The 18570-nt window shown below is 41.3% G+C and overlaps 1 protein-coding gene across 2 annotated transcripts; it reads right to left on the bottom strand.

Annotated features, from left to right (window-relative positions):
* Positions 1 to 423: 423 nt before the first annotated feature.
* anapc2 (anaphase promoting complex subunit 2) lies at positions 424 to 16700 on the bottom strand. Of its 2 annotated transcripts, XR_010007636.1 has the most exons (15): positions 16485 to 16700; positions 14836 to 15091; positions 13565 to 13892; positions 13004 to 13136; positions 12646 to 12847; positions 11329 to 11448; positions 11118 to 11235; positions 10699 to 10877; positions 9235 to 9376; positions 8206 to 8281; positions 7287 to 7490; positions 5478 to 5610; positions 2544 to 2785; positions 2129 to 2365; positions 718 to 793 (listed from the first exon to the last, which is right to left on the bottom strand). XR_010007636.1 is itself a non-coding variant. In XM_062988649.1 (14 exons), the coding sequence occupies exons 1-14, from the start codon at positions 16554 to 16556 to the stop codon at positions 581 to 583; spliced, it is 2418 nt and encodes an 805-aa protein (XP_062844719.1). In that variant the 5' UTR covers positions 16557 to 16700; the 3' UTR covers positions 424 to 580. The 2 variants fall into 2 exon arrangements, 1 of the variants encoding a protein (XP_062844719.1); XM_062988649.1 differs by lacking the exon at positions 2129 to 2365 and having other exon boundaries at positions 424 to 793.
* Between the last annotated feature and the right edge of the window lie 1870 nt (positions 16701 to 18570).

Genomic DNA, 18570 nt, shown 5'->3' with positions numbered 1-18570 from the left:
CTTCTCAACCGACACACGCCCCCTCCCACACGCGCTCAGTACAGACTGCATTTTTCACCTGCGCGATTCGAGTTCATATATACCGATCAGCACTGTGCACGGAGAGCCACACCCTGATCAGCATCGTTTCTCAGCCCTGTGCAGGCACCATCAATCAGCCAGCAGGGGTCGTGATTGCACCAGTGATGAGGACCCATGATCCGACCCGCCCCTGACCCTATGAACAACAGCCAATCGTTGTTCATGCAGCCGCCCCGCCCAGCCCAGCCGGATGGCAGAGCTGAGATTCGATACGATGTATTCGAAAACCCAGCTCTGGTGTGCTAGGGTATTTTACTACTGCGCCACCTTTGCGAGTCCAAACATTATTATTTTTAGGCAAATAAAAGAAAGAGGTTCGGGGCTTTTTTAGTTAAAAGAGAATTACTTATTCACAGATATTTTTATTGCAACTTTAACATGTAATGTGACGGGCTTTGTACATCTTACAATCAAGATATTTTATTGACAATTTGGGTTTGCTTGTTCTAGATTTTAGGCAGAACATAAAAGTAAAATAATATTGACTGTATGTTTCCTTTTACTGGGTGGTCTTGGGCAGCCTGTAGACTCCCGCTGACACAATCAGCTGGTGATCACGAACTTTCTTCTGCAAAAAGCCCTGCAGCTCGTTGACATCCATCTCAGTGATGCCAGGCCCTGTAGCCACAAACATGCGCAGCATGGAGTGAATCCTCTCTAGTGTCATGCTTTCCAGATTGGTCAGCATGGCTTGAATGTAGGCCCAGAACAACTGAAAAAGAATAAAAATGGGTTAGTGGCTATTTAAGACAGTCAATTACACTTCAAGACCACATTCAATATGTGAATGCTGAACAAGAACACTAGCCGACACAAAACATACATCTAACACTATTTTTGCTCATTAAAGGCTGTCTGGATTCAATGTTATACAAGAACCACAAAGAGACAGGTGTACCACGCATTAACAACCAGAGATAGGGACTAGAGTCTGCGCACACAGCGACTTGGACTCGTTCGAAATGACTCGGACTCGACTCATGACTCGTATATTATTACAGAATTGGCGCTAATGTTTAAAAAAGCCGCTTTCTGAACCAATCAGACCTTCTGATTGTAATTTTTAGTAAGAAATGCTGTTATTTGCATTTATTTAGTTTGCAGCGTCACACACATGATGTGTCAATGAAACGCTCGATCGGCTTTGTAACGAAAAGTTTGGAGGTTTTTAATTATAAGCACATTTACAAAATAATAAATTATATTCCTAATGGGACACACGGTTATAAATTTAATAGCATCTGGAAGAACATAAGCTAAGGTAAGCAGCATTATGGATTTTTTGCTGTGTTTTGGATTTTGGCCGCTGTGCCGTAATTTGCAATGAAAACAAAACGTATCAGTTTAAGCTGATAAGGCACTATGTAAAACGGCAAAATACAGTCACTAATCTGTTGTTGTTTTTTTATCTGAACTTACAGATTATTTGTTTATTTCTACGCTACATTTCCAATATATGTACACACATAGCATATTTTTAACTCCCCCCCCCCCCCAAAATGAAAAGTTTGGACACCCCTGCTGTATGTGCTAAAAACTATTAAGACTATTTAGTGATTTATAATGATATTTTACTTTAATTTGGCTTTAAACAATCGTTTACAAGCTCCTGTTTTCCATTTTAAACAGCAACCAGAAGCAATACCCACACAAGGATGTAGCATTTCCTTTCCAAGCATTTGTGTTAAAAGTTGAAATGACTTTCAAAGATATACCCTTTTATCCTTATTATAGTCATCATGGGTCCAGAACCACCCAGTAACACCAACTGCAAGGAATAAATACTCCCTGGACAGTACGCCAATCCACCGCAGGGCACAAATACTTACCCATTCACACCTAGCACCAACTTAGAGTAGTCAGCCTACCTTTACATTTTACATAAATGCATTTGCAAATGCATTTTTCATCCAGACAATTGTAGCAAGATATAATTTAAGCATTTGTGGGTTTCGAGGCAAAGAACTTGGCATTAACAGTACAGTATATTTATCTGTAGATCAAGGGAACCAATGCCAATATAAACAAAACATCCCAAATTACTCACAGTGTCTAGAAGCAAGGTTGTTATGTGGGACTCAAACTACCCGCTGAGCCACACTGCATTACATACATAATATCCTGGACAGGATCGCAACAGGTCAGATTCCACTGGGAAACACTGGGCGCAAGGCAGGAATCCATCAAATATATCGAATCATGTCTGTGTAGATGTCCGGATCCAGATGAAAGACCACTGCACCACCCAAACCTTATGCAGTAATTGTGACATGACTATGCAAACCTATAATTGCATAATGGAACATGATAGACTGTTACATTTTTAATAACACAACTTTGCATTCCTGCTGCAGGGTGCAGTTTACACACCCACTCCAGAAAAAGAACTAAAAACATAAACATTGATATTGCTCGTGTAATTTATTTGCTCTTGTGCGTCTCTGTATCGTAATTCCACCCACCTGCAGCTTCTCCTCCCTCTGCTCGGACTGTGTGGTGGTGTTGGAGTCCCCTTCCTCGTCACTGTCTATGAGCATCACGCCTCGGTCAGGCCGTTCTCGAGCGGAAGCTTTCTCAAGGATGCTGTAGTGGCCGGACGTCTCCTCGTGGAGCACGCCATGCTGTTGCCAGAATGCTAGCTTTCTGCGCAGTAGCTCTTGTGGCACACCTAAAGCACTGCTCAGCTCCTCAAGTGCCCAGGTGCCTGGAAGAAAAAACATTCAATAATTGAGACATACTTCATGAAAACAGTAGTAATGTGTGATCCAAAAGTTCTTACTAAAGGCTAAAAGCCTATTAAATAAACACTGCAAGAAATAGTCCCCAAATTAAACCTGAGCTCAGGATAATGTTGGTTGTTCCATGTTTTTGCTCACTTAAAGTGATGCTTTAGGCTTTCAGAACATCTTCAGTACAAACAAAATAATTATAGCATCCCATATGAAGTTACTATATGGAAAGCATTGTACTAAGAATTATATTTATTTAATAATGTATTTATTTATTAGGATTTTCAATGAGGTCTCTATGAGTGTGTATCTGATATAGGCTAGAGTCAGGAAAATCTCTAGACAGACAGATCGGTAGACACTTTATTAGGGCTGGGTATCGCCACTAATTTCCTGGATCGATTCGATCTTCGATCTTCGATTCGATTTTCGATTCAATTTCGATTCAACACATTTAGGCATATTTGAGTTACATTAACAGGTTTTGTTTAAATATGTACAGATGTACAGAGAACGAATGTGATAATTGTACAAAGAACACTCATTATTAAAAATATTTGTTTTTACATAAATAAGTAATCCACAACAAAAAACAGTAACATTAAATTTTTTTTATTTTTTTTTAAATATTATTTTATATGTCTGACAGTGTATGTGTAATGTAAACATACACCTGGCTGTTGCACAGCTTATGCCAAGTTCACACTACACAACTTTCTGATTTGCCGGGTCGCTGTACAGTTCACACTGCACGACTGATGGGTGATGGGGGGGGTTTCACATCTACACCATCTATCACCAGGAGGAATCTCAGATGAGTCTGTCTGGTCTCCCAAACTACGTGAGAAGTGACGAGGGGTTTAATGATACCACGTCCTAAAATACACTCCAACAAGTAGCGAGAGATCAAAGTTTGTGCGCTGATGAGCAGCGTAATATCAAAGAGAAAAAAATAAAGGAATCTGAGTGGATTTGGCAACACGACCAACAGGGATTGTTCTGAAGTTGGAGGTTAATAAATATTTTGTTTTGTAGAGAACGATAACTATATTACGCCCCTGCTCCACTTGTTTACAACCTCTCCCGTGTGTTTCCCCTCACTGTTTCCCCTCGCTGTTTCACATTAAGAACCGAGTTGCTCCCGAGCCGGCAAATCTAGCGCAGACCAGTCGCCGAAAATCAGGGCAGAAATCATGTAGTTGTGAACCAGGCATTACTGGAGCTTCTGCCATGCTGAACCGATGTGCAGGTCAGATCTGGTTGCACGAAAAAACTGCGGCTGGTCACGCGAGATTAAAGAAGGTAACAGATTTCCGTGTGCACCGTAAAAAGGGGCTCATTTAAAAGATCGATCTCGCGTTTATATGAATCGATATCGGATCATTCAAATAAAGATCGATTCGAATCGAAAAATCGATTTTATAAACCCACCCCTACACTTTATTATTGTAATTAATTATTGAATATTAATCATATAGGGTTTTTTTTTTTTTTTTTTAGATTTGTTTTACTTCTTTTCTCAATTTCTCCATTTCCAATTCCCCAATGCCATTTATCTGCTACATACATGATATTCGCACTGGTTGGAAAAGACCACAGGCTAACACATGCCACCACTGACACGTGTGCAGGCACAGACTGCTATTTTATCAGCCAGCAATAGATTTTCACAGAGCTTTAACGTGTGCTTGAACACACTATTTTCTTTTTCTAAAGCTATACCGGCAAACAGGATGCTTAGATTTTAATAATTTATGAAAGATCAAGGATTATGCAAGCAGCAGTGGATTTACAATCGGGAAGTAAAAATTACTAAATTGGGAAATAAAAAGGGAAATGCAGAAAAAAAGAATAACTGAATGTTACTTTAGCCAACTAATATAAACTTTAGTTCCCAAGAACATCTGTGAAAGCATTTGAATGCAAATTGTATGTTCAGTGAAGAAAAGAGTATTTAAACCCAACAATACTATATGTATACAAGCATGTAAAGCATGGTGGTGGTAGTGTTTGTTTATTGTGATTTTAACATCATGTTTTACACTTTTGGTTACATTTATGACAGAAACACTAGTTACTCATTACACAAGGTTCATCAGCTCACAAGTTTTTAATGTCAAACACAGTCATGGACAATTTTGTATCTCCAGTTCACCTCACTGCATGTCTTTGGACTGTGGGAAGAAACCGGAGACACGTGCAAACTCCGCACAGAAAGGACCCGGACCGCCCCACCTGGGGATGGAACCCAGGACCTTCTTGCTGTGAGGCGACAGTGCTACCCACTGAGCCACCCGGTGGTAGTGTAATCACGGGAGGCTAAAACTTAAATGTGTAAGTGTTTCAAATGGAAAATTACCAAAGACACATAACGTAATATGGTTTTTGAATATCTAATTCGGACTTGCGGCTTTCTTGTCTTGACCAGCGGCAGTCTATTACTCTAGCCCATCACTGCCGAGACTCTGGACAACCAGCCTGGTCAAGGCTTCACAGACACAACTGGCTATGTCTGAGAGAAGAAAAGCCAATTGGGGTGTCACACTTGCTGTCTAAACAAGGCATCTGCATTTCTGTCGTGTGTTATGAACATGCATCCACTTGCTGGAGCATTGGGGTGGTTTATTTTTTTACAAAGAACATTTTAAGCTGAGTTGTAGCTCTTACTTTTGTCCTGAAAGTGCAGTATGATGGCAGCATGAATGGGTGACACTGAAAGGTTGGTAAGAGTTCGGTCCTCCAGCTCCACATCCAGAGTTACTGAGCCCAGGTGAGGCTTCCAACTCAGAGTCCTCATGGCCTTCACACCAATTACAAAAACATGACATACACAAACTTTTTAGGATTTTTAATGCCTTAGTCACCTACAAGTCTGTAAATGTACCGCACATGTGTTTTAAAATGTAAATGTCAACAAAATAGACATGGTTTATAGTAGTTTCAAGCAATGAATTAAACTGGATAATTTATATTAGTATGATATACTATAAAACCATTGTTTAAAATTATTACTGCCAAAAATTACATTTAATACATCAAATTAAATCTTTTTTAATGCATTTTCTCCCCTTTTTCTCCCCCTTTAGCGTGTCCAATTGCCCAATTGCGTCACGCTTCCTCTCCGCCTATGCCGATCTCTGCCCTGACCGAGGAGATCGGAGCTAAACCACGCCCCCTCCGACACGTGGGCAGCAAGCCGCATGCATCCTATCACCAAGAAATTGACGAGTGTTGTGCCACCTAGCGTTGTGTACGCAGAGACACACCCTAAGAGCAGAATTTCCTCATCTCTGTGTAGGCGCCTCTAATCAGCCAGCAGAGGTCGTAATTGCACCAGTCTGACAGAGAGAGGCTTAGTCCCGCCCCCCAACTGAACAACAGGCCAATCGTTGTTCATGTGGCCGCTCAGCCTGAGCCGGCAAGGCAGAGCTGAGATTCGATACGATATGATGTATTACAAATCTCAGCCCTGGTTGCAGCGTGTGTTTTTGCCGCTGCGCCACCTGAGTGGCCAAATTGCATTTGTATTAGTATTATTATTTGTATTTAATAAAATACATTAATTAATAAATAGTAAAAAGTTTTAATTTGTATTATTATATTTTACTGACTTGATAGATAATAACCAGGTCTAAAAAATATATCTAATATATATTTATGGTATTTATATATGTCATTTTATGATATTTTGTATGATTATTTATGGTATTTGGCTTACATTTATTCATATCTTCAACACACTAAAACATTCACATTGGCTGTGTCCCAAACTACATACTACCACAATAAACTGTACTGCTAATAATACTGAGCAGTGGTAGTTTAGTGGTTAATATTCTTGACTAGTGATCACAATGTTGTTGGTTCAATTCCCACTAACACCATATTTCAGCTGTTGGGCCCCTGTATTTATCCCTCAAATGCTTAAATGATATTAGGTCATAACAGAAGGTAGCTTTGGATTAAAGTGTCTGCTACATGCCAGTACTGGGAATGTGTAGACAAAAGTGTCTTGACTAAAATGCTGGCAATTACACCACAATAATAATCAATTCACAGTATTGAGGTACCACAGGCATCCTACCTAATAGGCTTGGATAGTAGACTGGCTAACAAAATACTAACAGACACGTTTGGATCTCATCAATGTCTAATAATCTGAATATCAGACGTTACCGACACAAAATGATTGTTTATTTTATTTGGATTTAACACCATGTATTTGTGCCATTTATGGCATGTTAGGTATTACGTTCGAGACTACTTATAGTTTTGTTTCTTTATATGTTGAGCCACTTTATATTTTTAGACTTGAAGGACTAAAGCTGAAATGCCTTGCTTCCTAACCTTCACCCCTGCAATCTATAAAATCTCATGCGCCCATCAAAGACGCTTAAATTTTATGTTTATAAGATCAGGACTACCTTATTTATTCCAGATTAAACAATGTAGCAATAAAAACAGCAATATTAAAACCTTGAGCTTTTCAAAGCGATGTGTGTAGGCCTCCATTGCCTTGGAGACCGCGGACGGCAACTCCATCTTCTCGTCTTTGAGCTGAGGCCAGAACTCTGAGGACAAGATCATGGCTGACAGGGGAATAGCAGGCCGCTCTTCCTCAGGCAGGCGTGCCTCCTCCTCGCGAACATTAGTGTTGATTCGCCGTGAATCCGCCACATCCTGAAATGTAGGAGCATATTTTTGTTTATACATAGGAGATACTCTCTTTGGACATTTTGTTTGGACACATTTTCCCTTTATTTGTCCCACTCTGTGCCCCTTTTAAGCTAACCTCTTCTTTATATGCATGTGTGCACCCCACTCCCATACGCATTTTTGGAGGCTGATTCCAGATCAGCTTCGAATAATTTTATACAATATATAATTGTGGGTCTGGGCAGCACGGTGGCTAAGTGGGTAGCACTGTCACCTCAGAGCAAGAAGGTCCTGGGTTCGATCCCCAGGTGGGGCGGTCCGGGTCCTTTCTGTGCGGAGTTTGCATGTTCTCCCCGTGTCTGCGTGGGTTTCCTCCGGGTGCTCCGGTTTCCTCCCACAGTCCAAACACATGCAGCCAGGCTAATTGGAGACACTGAATTGTCCTATAGGTACCCAGCCGCTAGGATGCATAAACCAGTGCATTGTAGTGCCGGTCCCAAGCCCAGATCAATAGGGAGGGTTGTGTCAGGAAGGCGCCATCTAGCAGCTGGGCGGCATCTAGCGAGCACAAATGGCAGTGCCTGCATTTGGCCACTAATTGGCCACCGTGTCTGCTGGGTGGGGAAATAACCAAACCAAGTGGGGTGGGGTCTTCAAACGCTTTGCAAGGACCCTGGTTAGCAGAACGAGGCACCTGTGTAGAAGCACGGGCGTAAAGAAGGGGTCCGCTAATCGTTACCTTTAGCATCACCTCACAGTAGTGCATGTGGGACTCTCCAAACCTCAGCTTAAGCAGTTCCACATTCCGAATCTCCCTAGAAACACAGAAACAAATGTAAAAAAACGCCCTTATATAAACTCTATACCACACAGATACATCGATCAGCCATAACATTAAAACCACCTCCTTGTTTCTACACACACTGTCCATTTTATCAGCTCCACTTACCATATAGAAGCACTTTGTAGTTCTACAATTACTGACTGTAGTCAATTTATTTCTCTACATACCTTTCTAGCCTGCTTTGACCCTGTTCTTCAATGGTCAGGACCACCACAGGACCACTACAGAGCGGGTATTATTTAGGTAGTGGATCATTCTCAGCACTGCAGTGACACTGACATGGTGGTGGTGTGTTAGTGTGTGTTGTGCTGGTATGAGTGATTCAGACACAGCAGCGCTGCTGGAGTTTTTAAATACCGTGTCCACTCACTGTCCACTCTATTAGACACTCCTACCTAGTTGGTCCACCTTGTAGATGTAAAGTCTGAGACGATCGCTCATCTATTGCTGCTGTCTGAGTCGGTCATCTTCTAGACCTTCATCAGTGGTCACAGGACGCTGTTGGCTGGATATTTTTGGTTGGTGGACTATTCTCAGTCCAGCAGGGACAGTGAGGTGTTTAAAACCCCATCAGCAGTGCTGTGTCTTATCCACTCATACCAGAACAACACACACTAACACACCACCACCATGTCAGTGTCACTGCAGTGCTGAGAATGATCCACCACCCAAATAATACCTGCTCTGTGGGGGTCCTGAGCATTGAAGAACAGGGTGAAAGCAGGCTAAAAAAGTATGTAGAAAAACTGATAAACTACAGTCAGTAATTGTAGAACTACAAAGTGCTTCTATATGGTAAGTGGAGCTGATAAAATGGACAGTGAGTGTAGAAACAAGGAGGTGGTTTTAATGTTATGTATGAACCCTAAAGCTACAACATAATCAGCATTAAATGCTCCTAGTGTCCATGCTCATTAAAAGCACCTGGCTGTGTTGTAGTTGAGCTGGTGGAGCAGTCTGTCTGCCAGCACAGTCTTGTACTCATCGATGAAGATCTCTTTACTCCCGTAGATGCTCACCAGCAGACTGATGATGTCCGACGAGCGCCGCTTCGAGCCTGACTTATCTACAGTATAAAATCAGCAAAATATGTCAGTAAGACCGCTAACTAGGGGTGGGTTTATAAAATCGATTTTTCGATTTTAATCGATCTTTATTTGAACGATCCGATATCGATTCATATAAATGCGAGATCGATTTTTTAAATACGCCCCTTTTTACGGTGCACACGGAAATCTATTACTATTGTTACCCCCTTTAATTTCGCGTGACCAGCCACTGTTTTTTCATGCAACGAGATCTGACCTGCACATCAGTTTAGCATGGCAGAAGCTCAAGTTATGACCACTACACAACTTTTTGCACTGATTTTCGCTCGGCTCTGGATTCGGGAGGAACTCGGTGTTCGCTCTGCGATCAAAACTCGGCTCTCAATCAATGTGAGAAACAGCGAGGGGAAACACAGGGGAGAGGTTGGAAACAGGTGGTGGAGCGCAATATAGTTTCTATCAGAATACATCAGCACACGCGAGATCGTTCTCTACAAAACAAAATATTTATTAACCTCCAACTCACTACAGAACGATCCATGCTGCTCGTGTTGCCAAATCCACTCAGATTCATTTATTTCATCAGCGCACAAACTTTGATTGCTCGCTACTTGTTGATGTGCATGTTTGGACGTGGTATCATTAAACCTTTCATCACTTCTCACGTGTGTTTTCGTGACAAAACGTAGTTTTGGAGACCAGAGAAGCTCGCCTGTGATTCCCCCTGGTGATAGATGGTGTAGTGTAAAACCCCCCATCGCCGATCAGTCGTGTAGTGTGAACATTACAGTGACCACGTGTTAATCAGAGTGTCGTGTAGTGTAAACTTGGCATAAGCTGTACAACAGCCAGGTGTATGTTTACATTACATTTACAATGTTGTAGCATGTCAGACAAATGGAAGAAAACAGTAACATTCATTTTTTATTATTATTTCATTTGTCTGACATGCTACAACATTGTAAATGTAATGTAAACATACACCTGGCTGTTGAATGTTACTGTTTTCTGTTTTGGATTAATTATTTATGTAAACAAAATACACAAATATTTTTAATAATGAGTGTTCTTTGTACAATTATCACATTCGTTCTCTGAACATCTGTACATATGTAAACAAAACCTGTTAATGTAACTCAAATATGCCTAAATGTGTTGAATCGAAATTGGATCGAAAATCGAATCGAAAATCGAAAATCGAAGATCGAATCGAATCGGGACCTGGTGAATCGGAATCGAATCGATCCAGGAAATTGGTGGCGATACCCAGCCCTACCGCTAACCATTCAGCAATTATACAGAATGCGAGCTCGTGTGCGTTTTCATGGCTTATGCTAACCAGTAAGAGCGTCGGTAGGGTCAGGGGTCCACTCCTCTGGATCGCTTCCCTCGTCCTCGCTGTCCTGGGTTTCCAGGGTAACAGGATCTGCCCGGGAGAGTTCGTTGGCCAGTTCGCTGCAGCCTTCAGCATCACCTGTCAGACTCGCGACGATCTGACGCACTGTGTCCTCGCGGGTCCTGCGCCACAAAAGATAAAAACACAACCAATCTGAATTAAAATGAAGTGCAGCTTAAGCCAACCGGACACAACAAACTACAACAGTATCTGAATTCAACAACTGTGAAAGTGACCGTGGGAAATGTCATCAGGCCAATTATAAAAAAGTTTATTTAAATGTTGTATATTGAAATGAAATTAAAACCAATAATGGATTCTCCATTCACAGTAGTACGATTCAGAGAGATGGCGTGTCTAACCTGAGGTATTTGCGAATGGGTTGACAGGCCACCTGAAGGATGACCATTGAGGGATCAAGCTCTCGCAGGGCTTTAATCGCTGAGATGTAAACTGTAATGATATCAGATGTGTGAACACCTGCGATGATGAGAGAAAACTTAATATTATTATTTTTTATTCGATTTCGGGAAAACAACGGAGGTATCGGAGGTTCCGGGTTTAGCTGCTGACCTGGGTGCAGCAGGCGCGTCTCAAAAGCAGATTTGAGGGAGGTGAGTAGCTGCAGTCTCTGATTGGTCCGTTCCAGACAAAACTTCAAGTCTTCGACAGCAGGAAGGGACTCTGGAAAATCTAGATAGACAAGAGAGCGTATATTGTCATGCTGTCAGGAGTTTGAACTCTTAACCTTTGATCAATATCACATAGCCACCACTGACCCAAAGAAAAATCAGACACTAGCATAAATTTAGTCTCACACAATCTACTTTAAAAGAAATTGGGAAGTTCGCTCATTTAAACGTAGTCGGATTATAAAAGACAGGCCTTACAGAGCTTAAACAACCCTCCTGCTGCCTATTCAACATCAAATGGCCATGTTTAACACATATTTGTGTCATTTTATGGCACAATTGGTATTACGCTTGAGTCTGTTTATTGTATCCTGTCTTCATATTTTTGGCCAATTTTATATTTTCTATTTTATGGTTGAACTTTAATTCGCTCCAGGTGGAAGTGTTTCTATTTATCATGGTTTCTCCCTCTCAAATGAGCTCCTCTGTTGGCAACCTGCTTTCCTCTCAATCCGGTGTGGTTTTCTGCTGCCGTATGAGGGCAGCACAATGTTACCTCTTTCTTAAAACTCAGCTGGTGTTGCGACATCTTTCTAGTGTCACGACAGAACAGCTCCGGAAGAGCAAGCTGCCTTATCCAGAGCAGGTCCCACATTTGGACCGATTCTGGAGGCAAGCTGTGCGAGTTGATGTGATGCCGCTTGTGCGTTGCTGTCCCCCGTTTCCTTACTTTCCTTGTTTGTCGCAGGCGCTCTGAGCATCTTGCCATATTGTGACAACCAGTTTTTTATTTTTGCTCGATCCCTGTTCTATCCACTTTCTTTGTTGCAGGCTGCGGATGTTTTTGTGTCATTTATTTGTTCTACTGGTCATGTTTTTTTTTCGTTACAGTATTGTTCTATGTCGGTTAAGCATCCTGTATACTGGGTTCACTTTCAATTCTGCAGGGGCTACACCTGGCACTTCAGTGTCGAGGCACCACCCACCCTGTTACTTGAAATTTAACAGATTCGGCTACTTTTAAATAAAAAGGTTTTTAAAAAATATAGAAGTAAAATGCTTTTAATTTGCATTATTATAAACATCAATAGATGACAGTAAATATGTTCCTAGACCATGTATATTATTTTCCAAGACATCAGAAAAAACTAAATATTCCACATATTTTATCAATTTAAAATAAAATTGTTTAAAACAACAGTTAACACCCAGTGTGAGTAAAAATAATTTGCAAAATGTGCAGCTCTCATCTTCCTACCTCGAATAATGCTGAAAAGCTCCTCAATCCTCATGTTGACGTAGATACGGCAAAAAAACTGGTGCATGTGGCAACGCCAGCGTTGGAGGATGGCACTGCCTGGAGGATTTGGCTTCCCATCCATGAGCAAAGGACTGGTGCTGGTTTCACCCACCTCACTGGCAAACACCCTGCCGAGCCAGTCAAGCACCTTCTCCAACCACTGAAACGGAAAAAGAAGAGACACACTCAGAATTTTTAATGGCTAAATCAAATGTAGAGAAAGAACAGAACCACTGGGAACAATAGGGAAAACATAGTTGATGTTTTCCCTATAGGGTAAGTCAGGGTAATTTTTTAATAAAAAAATAGTACTTACATTTTCAAAGTCCTTCAAAAAGGAACTTTCATATTCGCCTCTGCAGCGCTGTTCCATTCTCTGCTCAATTAGTCGGTGCAATATATTTGTTACTGCCTCTGAGCTCACTCTCTCTAACAGCTGCAATCTGGAACTACAACATAAGACATAAACACCAGCACAGATACATTTACTTCAGTTCATTAACAAGTCATCAGTGTTGGTTCATTAACTTTTTTTGCTGTCCTGTGTAAATAAGGCCTATAATAATAAAATACTCATTGTAAAATATTTATACACGTGTACAGTACAATGAAATCGTTTTTTGCATATCCCAGCATGTTTGAAAGCTTTGTTCAGAGCGCAGGGTCAGTCATTGTACAGCGTTCCTGGAGCAGACAGGGTTAAGGGTCTTGCTTAGGGGGCCAACGGTGGCTGCATTGCAGAGCCTGGATTTAAACCCACAATCTTCTGACTGATAGCCCAAACCTCTACCCACTAGGCTACAACTGTCCCAATAATATAATATAACAAAGTATTATATTTTGTACATTTCATAATAATACAATAACAGGATCTCACAGAATGTGGCTGAACTCTTGCAGTCGCTCCAGAGCCTCTTTACACCAGCAGAGTTCCGGCAGAGCGGCGCAACCCGGGCACGTTTCGTTCCCCTCGGCCTCCGCCGCCGCCTCCTCTGTAGTCTCTAACTCTTCTACTGCCTGGCTCATGTGCGCTGAGAACGTGCGGCTGTAGAACTCCAGCACGCGATCCTGCAGCACTGGAGGTGGAGAGAAGAGCAAAATGGCTCGGATGATAGAGTAGGCTCTCTCTCGCAGACCGTGGGCTCCGGGGCCAGAGAGACCCCCTCGGGCCTCATCCTGCCACGAACCGAGGCGCTCAAGACCACCTTGGGACGAAAGAACAGAAAAAGGGGTTTATGCAGAGGTTAATGATCTTTTAGATCATTTAGTTATACGAATAATACCAGTGAACAGTTTGTCATTTTAATAAAATAACACATTTTATGCTTCCAACTTTGTGTCCAGCATAACTATACCCAAGGCAAGTCTGTGTGGCCTGCACAGAGTCCTGACTTTTGAGAGGAATTGGGATGTTGACTGCAAACTAAAATGAGATCTAGGCAAACATATGTTGTGCGTGTGTGTGTTAATCAATTAAAAACACATCTTACCGATGCCCAGATTTTTTTTTTTAATGCATTTTCTCCCCTTTTTCTCCCCCTTTAAGCGTGTCCAATTGCCCAATTGCGTCACGCTTCCTCTCCGCCTATGCCGATCTCTGCTCTGACCGAGGAGATCGAAGCTAACCCACGCCCCCTCCGACACGTGGGCAGCAAGCCGCATGCATCTCATCACCCACACATTGACGAGTGGTGTGCCACCTAGCGTTGTGTACGGAGAGACACACCCTCATCTCTGTGTAGGCGCCTCTAATCAGCCAGCAGAGGTCGTAATTGCACCAGTCTGACAGAGATCGACCCCATCCGGCTTAGTCCCGCCCATCTGAACAACAGGCCAATCGCTGTTCATGTGACCGCTCAGCCTCAGCCGGCAAGGCAGAGCTGAGGTTCGATACGATGTACACGAGATCTCAGCTCTGGTTGCAGCGTGTGTTTTTACCGCTGCGCCGCCTGAGCGGCCAGATGCCCAGATTATTCTTACATCACAATAAAACATTTTTATTAACTAATAAAAGGTAAACACGTGCCAGCATGCTTTATAGACATGATTACAAGCTTACTGTCCTTAAAATGTATCCTTAAACCGTATATATATGTACAACTCATATCAAACTAACTAATTAACAGACAACAGAAGAATACAGCTTACAGAGAAAAGGTGTGAGACGACGTAGCAGTTTCCTAAAAGCCTCTAACAGTGCTCTCGCTCTGTCTTTCTCCTGAGAGTCTGCTTCTGTTTGTTTCAGTCCAGCCCAAAACTCTGGAGCCACATCGGAGGCCAAACAAACCTGCAGCGTCTCCAGCAGCCAACCTTCCACATACTGACCCAGTCCTTGTTCACACAGTGACACCAGAGCTTCAGTAACAGTATCATCAGAAACAGAAGGAGGTGTTGAGGGAGATACCTACAGCAGAGAAGTTATTATGTTAGAGCATGATACAACTATAATAATATTACAATATATACCGATCAGCCATAACATTAACACTCACTCTCCGTTTTATCAGCTCCACTTACCATATAGAAGCACTTTGTAGTTCTACAATTACTGACTGAAGTCCATCTGTTTGTCTGCATGCTTTGTTAGCCCCCTTTCATGCTGTTCTTCAATGGTCAGGACTCTCCCAGGACCACCACAAAGTAGGTATTATTTGGGTGGTGGATCATTCTCAGCACTGCAGTGACACTGACATGGTGGTGGTGTGTTAGTGTGTGTTGTGCTGGTATGAGTGGATCAGACACAGCAGCGCTGCTGGAGTTTTTAAACACCTCACTGTCACTGCTCTACTGAAAATTGTCCACCAACCAAAAACATCCAGCCAACAGTGCCCCATGGGCAGCGTCCTGTGACCACTGATGAAGGTCTAGAAGATGACCGACTCAAACAGCAGCAATAGATGAGCGATCGTCTCTGACTTTACATCTACAAGGTGGACCAACTAGGTAGGAGTGTCTAATAGAGTGGACAGTGAGTGAACACGGTATATAAAAACTCCAGCAGCGCTGCTGTGTCTGATCCACTCATACCAGCACAACACACTCTGTGGTGGACCTGGGGGGTCCTGACCATTGAAGAACAGGGTGAAAGCAAGTTTAAAAAAGCATGTAGAGAAACAGATGGACTACAGACAGTAATTGTAGAACTACAAAGTGCTTCTATATGGTAAGTGGAGCTGATAAAATGGACAGTGAGTGTAGAAACAAGGAGGTGGGTTTTTTTTGAGAAATGCTTTGAACTATGGTAGCCTAGTGAAATCTAATCCCAGCTCTGCAATGAAGCCACTGTTGGGTCCTTGAGCAAGGCCCTTAACCCTCTCTACTGCAGGGGTGCTGAGCAATGGCTGACCCTGATCTCTGACCCCAGCTTCCAAACAAGCTGGTATATGCGAATTAGGTATTTCATTGTACTGTACATCTGTATGTGTATAAATGACAAATAAAGGCATTCTATTCCAAATGGACAATGTACCGCACATCTTCATATAGTGCCAATACATTTCCTCTTAATTTTGTTTTAAATGTTTTTGCTTGTATGTATAACTACAGTGAAACATTGTGTGTGGAAATATAATGTGGATTTGTACAGTATACAGCGAGCAAATATAATTTAAATGTGAATATCATCACTGTTATTTAGGTTTGTTATAATGATTAAACATCAACAGTTATTCAGTTGACGTTATCAGGCGCATTGATATAAAATAGTGATTAAACGTTTGACCGGATCTACTTTATAATCAGAAACCAGGCTTTTCGGTATTACAGTAAACAGAGGAGTGTGGAAGAGTGAAACTCACCAGGGCTGCAGTTACAGTCTCCCAGGCTGCTGGCAGTCCCTCCGGCATTAAATCCGACATGCTGTCGTTCATATTCAGTCTGATAATTCACAGTTTATAAATACGTGGTGTACATGTGAGCTGTTAGGTTATTATCAGACACTAACACTGTATACTTCATTCTCTTCAGTTACTCGCGCTCTTCTTCTTTTCCGGTTTATTCTTCGTCTTGTGGGGTTTGACGGTCTATTACTGCCACCTACTGTAGGAAAATCTATTCACTGTTGGTAAAGAAATCAAAACTTTCCTATTTTTTTTATATTTTAAGAAACAGTATACAGTAAATATAACAGTACACCTAATATAATACAACAATAACCAGTATACACCATTTTATCAGCTCCACTTACCATATAAAAGCACTTTGTAGTTCTACAATTACTGACTGTAGTCCATCTGTTTCTCTGCATGCTTTGTTCGCCCCCTTTCATGCTGTTCGTCAATGGTCAGGACTCCCCCAGGACCACTACAGAGCAGGTATTATTTAGATGGTGGATCATTCTCAGCACTGCACTGACACTGACATGGTGGTGGTGTGTTAGTGTGTGTTGTGCTGGTATGAGTGGATAAGAAACAGCAACGCTGCTGGAGTTTTTAAACACCGCACTGTCACTGCTGGACTGAGAATAGTCCACCAACCTAAAATATCCAGCCAACAGCGACCACTGATGAAGGTCTAGAAGATGACCGACTCAAACAGCAGCAATAGATGAGCGATCGTCTCTGACTTTACATCTGCAAGGTGGACCGACTAGGTAGGAGTGTCTAATAGAGTGGACAGTGAGTGGACACGGTATTTAAAAACTCCAGCAGCGCTGCTGTGTCTGATCCATTCATACCAGCACAACACACACTAACACACAACCACCGTGTCAGTGTCACTGCAGTGCTGAGTGATCCACCACCTAAATAATACCTGCTCTGTAGTGGTCCTGTGGGGGTCCTGACCATTGAAGAACAGCATGAAAGGGGCTAAAAAGTATGCAGAGAAACAGATGGATTACAGTCAGTAATTGTAGATCTACAAAGTGCTTCTATATAGTAAGTGGAGCTGATAAAATGGACAGTGAGAGTAGAAACAAGGAGGTGGTTTTAATGTTATGGCTGAGGGGCTCAAGGAATTCACTGTTTGCAAATATGTATTCAAATCTAAATTTATAATAGAAATAAAAGACAATATGTAATGAATATAATATGTAGCTAGTAATATGTATGTAGCTAATATGTAGCTAATAATATAATTATGGTAATTATACAAGATTTAATTGGCTGAAAAGAGGGTTATCAAATATATACAAAATATATTGGAATGTCTTTACCAATTTTTTTTCCCAAATCCCAGAACACATCCACCCAAAAGGAAAAGGTTTAGACACAATCAAAGAATAAATGATCAATCGACTCACTAAAGCTTTAACAAAAGACACACCTTTCAGAGCAGAGATGATAATAAATCTACTTAATCTAGAATTAACTGAGTAACATATGTGGAGTATTTTAAAAACAACATCTCTTATTTCATTATTATTGAAAGAAATTGCATTTTATATTATTTCCAGGTATGTGAGAAATATTCCTCAAACAAAAAAAAATTGGACAAGAAGGTTCCTAATGTATCAGTTATTAATTTTTTTAATCTATTATATTAATCCCTTCAATATAAATATAAAGATCTTAGGACAACATGATATTGGGATAATGAAAATTACCTTTAAGCATGGAAAAACCCATTTAATATAGCATCACAAATGTTCTTAGACTGTATTTCTGAACAAATCTTCCTATTCTTATCAAATAAATCAGAAAAGGAAAAAAGATTTGCATTTTTATCAAGTAAATGGTGGATAAAAATCAACTTTGTTTTAAATAAAGATTAAACAAAAATGGGGGGGGGGGGGGGTGTTTATAAATTAACTGCTTTATAAAAAGCAGAAAGTTTAATTGGGAGCTTGGATACTTTATAAGGACATTTGAGTAAAAAAAAAAAAACAATCTTATTTAAATCAAATAAGCTATAATATCTGAGGAATTTTTGTAATCATTTATT

The sequence above is a fragment of the Trichomycterus rosablanca genome, chromosome 26 (genome assembly GCF_030014385.1).
Source record: "Trichomycterus rosablanca isolate fTriRos1 chromosome 26, fTriRos1.hap1, whole genome shotgun sequence".
In the NCBI taxonomy this organism is placed as follows: domain Eukaryota; kingdom Metazoa; phylum Chordata; class Actinopteri; order Siluriformes; family Trichomycteridae; genus Trichomycterus; species Trichomycterus rosablanca.
The sequence above is the reverse complement of the archived record's forward strand: the minus strand, read 5'-3'. Positions and strand labels throughout refer to the sequence as shown.

Bases quoted from the DNA above. Each gene is read 5' to 3' on its own strand.
- anapc2 (XM_062988649.1), bottom strand. From the start codon at position 16,556: ATGAACGACAGCATGTCGGATTTAATGCCGGAGGGACTGCCAGCAGCC. The intron at 9,377-10,698 runs GTTAGCATAAGC...TTTATACTGTAG, and splicing joins CCCTACCGACGCTCTTACTG to ATAAGTCAGGCTCGAAGCGG. The intron at 5,611-7,286 runs GTTTTAATATTG...ATTGGTGTGAAG, and splicing joins ATCGCTTTGAAAAGCTCAAG to GCCATGAGGACTCTGAGTTG.